The 2,382-nt window shown below is 40.4% G+C and overlaps 1 protein-coding gene across 1 annotated transcript; it reads right to left on the reverse strand.

Moving 5' to 3' along the window:
- Positions 1-478: 478 nt before the first annotated feature.
- Positions 479-2,110, reverse strand: LOC106579547 (corticoliberin-1). The gene is made up of 2 exons (XM_014159556.2): positions 1,960-2,110; positions 479-1,443 (listed from the first exon to the last, which is right to left on the reverse strand). The coding sequence occupies exon 2, from the start codon at positions 1,423-1,425 to the stop codon at positions 922-924; it is 504 nt and encodes a 167-aa protein (XP_014015031.1). The 5' UTR covers positions 1,426-1,443; positions 1,960-2,110; the 3' UTR covers positions 479-921.
- Positions 2,111-2,382: the final 272 nt, after the last annotated feature.

Raw genomic sequence — 2,382 nt, forward strand, 5'->3', positions numbered from 1 at the left:
ACCCCACGGCCCGGGTCCAGGATCAGAGCACACACACCAGGCAGAGAGCTGATCCTAAATCAGTTCAAAGGAGCGGAAAAACTGTTAACATGTTTTGTTAGATCTGTATTATTAAGAGTAATCTTCCTTTTTGAATCTTTCTTTTTGGACTTATTTCTCAACACATTGCAAATGGTATATCAACTATTGCCGTTGGTTTGAAAAGGACAGGTGCTGCTGTTCGATGCTCATACAATTAGACATATACAGGAATCTAAGAAAGCTCTCGCCCTGTCGTCGCACTTTCTTCTGTTGTACGGAATACTGTAGGTTATACAGACAATCCTGTTCAGGTTTTTTTGCCGAACACTTCAGATCAGTGAAAGGTTTGTGTGCAGTATTTAAACAAAACCAAATTTAGATTCAAATGTTTTCAAGGCTATAACTATTATGGGCAATAAACTGTTGAATTTTTAAATATCCACAGGAAAGTGCAAACTTAACTTTTCAGATTTTATTGAAAAATATAAATATAAGACATTCTCTTGCACAACAAAAATTGACTGGTTGCTCATAAGTTTATTAACAAACTTAAATAACATAACATACAATAAAACTTAATTTCCTAAGCCTATAAGGTCTACCAAAAAATGTGTTCATATCTTAAAGAAAAAATCTTGTAAATGCTACAGTTTGGATTGAGCACTTTAACAACAGTAGCCTAATATAAATTAACAGGACATAGTTTATCTTGCATGATATAGGCTACAATCTGATAATTACACAAGTCATGTACAAGCCCATTTAGTCTCCATCGTTGGAAGTTAAAGCTATAAAATAAATCATTATAAACAAAGATGGAAAAGCAGCACTATGGTATAGATAATTGTGTTTTGAGCTACACGTAAAAACAAATCTTTGGCGGATGGATTGATGCAGTTTTCATTTCCCGAAGATCTCCATCATTTTTCTGTTGCTATGGGCTTGTTGCTGTAACTGTTCAGCTCTGGACATCTCCATCATCTGTCGAAGCATGTGGAACGTGAGATCTAGAGAAATCGGCGGGTCGTCGGACCTCCTCCCCCTCTCCATCGAGTCGTCGAGCTGGTTCGCGAAGCCGCTGATGAACCTATTGATGTCCCCAACTTTGCCTTGTAGAAGGCGCTGCGTCAGCTGGAGCTGCAAGGCTCTGTTGTAGACCGCTGGGGAGCCCTCGGGGTGCATGACTTTCGGTGCGGACGCGGCAGAGTTGCGGTTCCCGTTGCCCAGTCGGATGTAGTATTCCTCTCCGAGTCGGGTCAGGAGGGGAAGAGACTGTTGCTGCGCGTCGGGCTGTGGAGCGGTGGAGCGCTGGACATCGTCAGGGCTCTCGACAGCTCTACATTCATAGCGCGGTAAGAAGGCAACCAGCAGAACCACTGTGGTGACAAGTAAATTGAGCTTCATGTCGGGATCAACAGGAATCTAAAAAAGAAAGGAGCCAATTAACTTCACGTCTCCTCTCAATGATGATTATTTCTGTACAATACGTTCATGCGTAATTTGTGCGTAAAATGGAGAGGCGAGTTGCTGGATAATATAAAATAAATGTGCATGACTTTCATGTAAAAGTTTTCAATTGTGATGAGAATGCACTGTCTAGAATTTTAAACTCTGGTCGTCTAGCATTATCGGACTAGGAATTTACAGCTATAAATAAATCAAATAGAATATGTAAATTCAAAGTAATCCATTTAGTGGTCCATAAATCCAGGGGTTGATGAAATGTCCACAAAATCACAAGGAGAGCTAACAGAGAGAGACTATATGATTTATGATCTTTCAGTATCCATCAAGTTAATATGAAAAACTATGAACAGCCCTTCATGTTGAAGAAAAAATAACATGTAATGTCACCTGCCGACAGACAAATGTAAATAAAAGTTTAAAATGAAGTATGATATATGAATGGACTTGTTGCCAACAGAAAAGGTCTCGTACCTTCAGTTGAGCCGTTGTGTGTCTTGGAAGATTTTAGTTATTAGTTGAGAGCTGCCTTCCTCTTCCAGTAGTGTTGTTCAAGAAATTGTTATAAGGTGTTCTTCAAAGAAAGGACGGCAGTTTGGATTTATATAGCCAAGACCCGCGACAAGTGTTACGCTCTGAGCTCAGAGATTGCGTCTGCGCATGTATGTAACTTGAAGGAATGCATCTGTGAAAGTCTGGGATAGTTTGAATGAGATGAGTCATAATGTTGTGTGTGTGTGTGTGTGTGTGTGTGTGTGTGTGTGTGTGTGTGTGTGTGTGTGTGTGTGTGTGTGTGTGTGTGTGTGTGTGTGTGTGTGTGCTTTCAACACAGACAGGCTTGGATGTGGACATAATTGTTTGTCCATACCCACTAGGCACACACAGTTGAACATCTAG

Source organism: Salmo salar, chromosome ssa19 (genome assembly GCF_905237065.1).
Source record: "Salmo salar chromosome ssa19, Ssal_v3.1, whole genome shotgun sequence".
Classification (NCBI taxonomy): domain Eukaryota; kingdom Metazoa; phylum Chordata; class Actinopteri; order Salmoniformes; family Salmonidae; genus Salmo; species Salmo salar.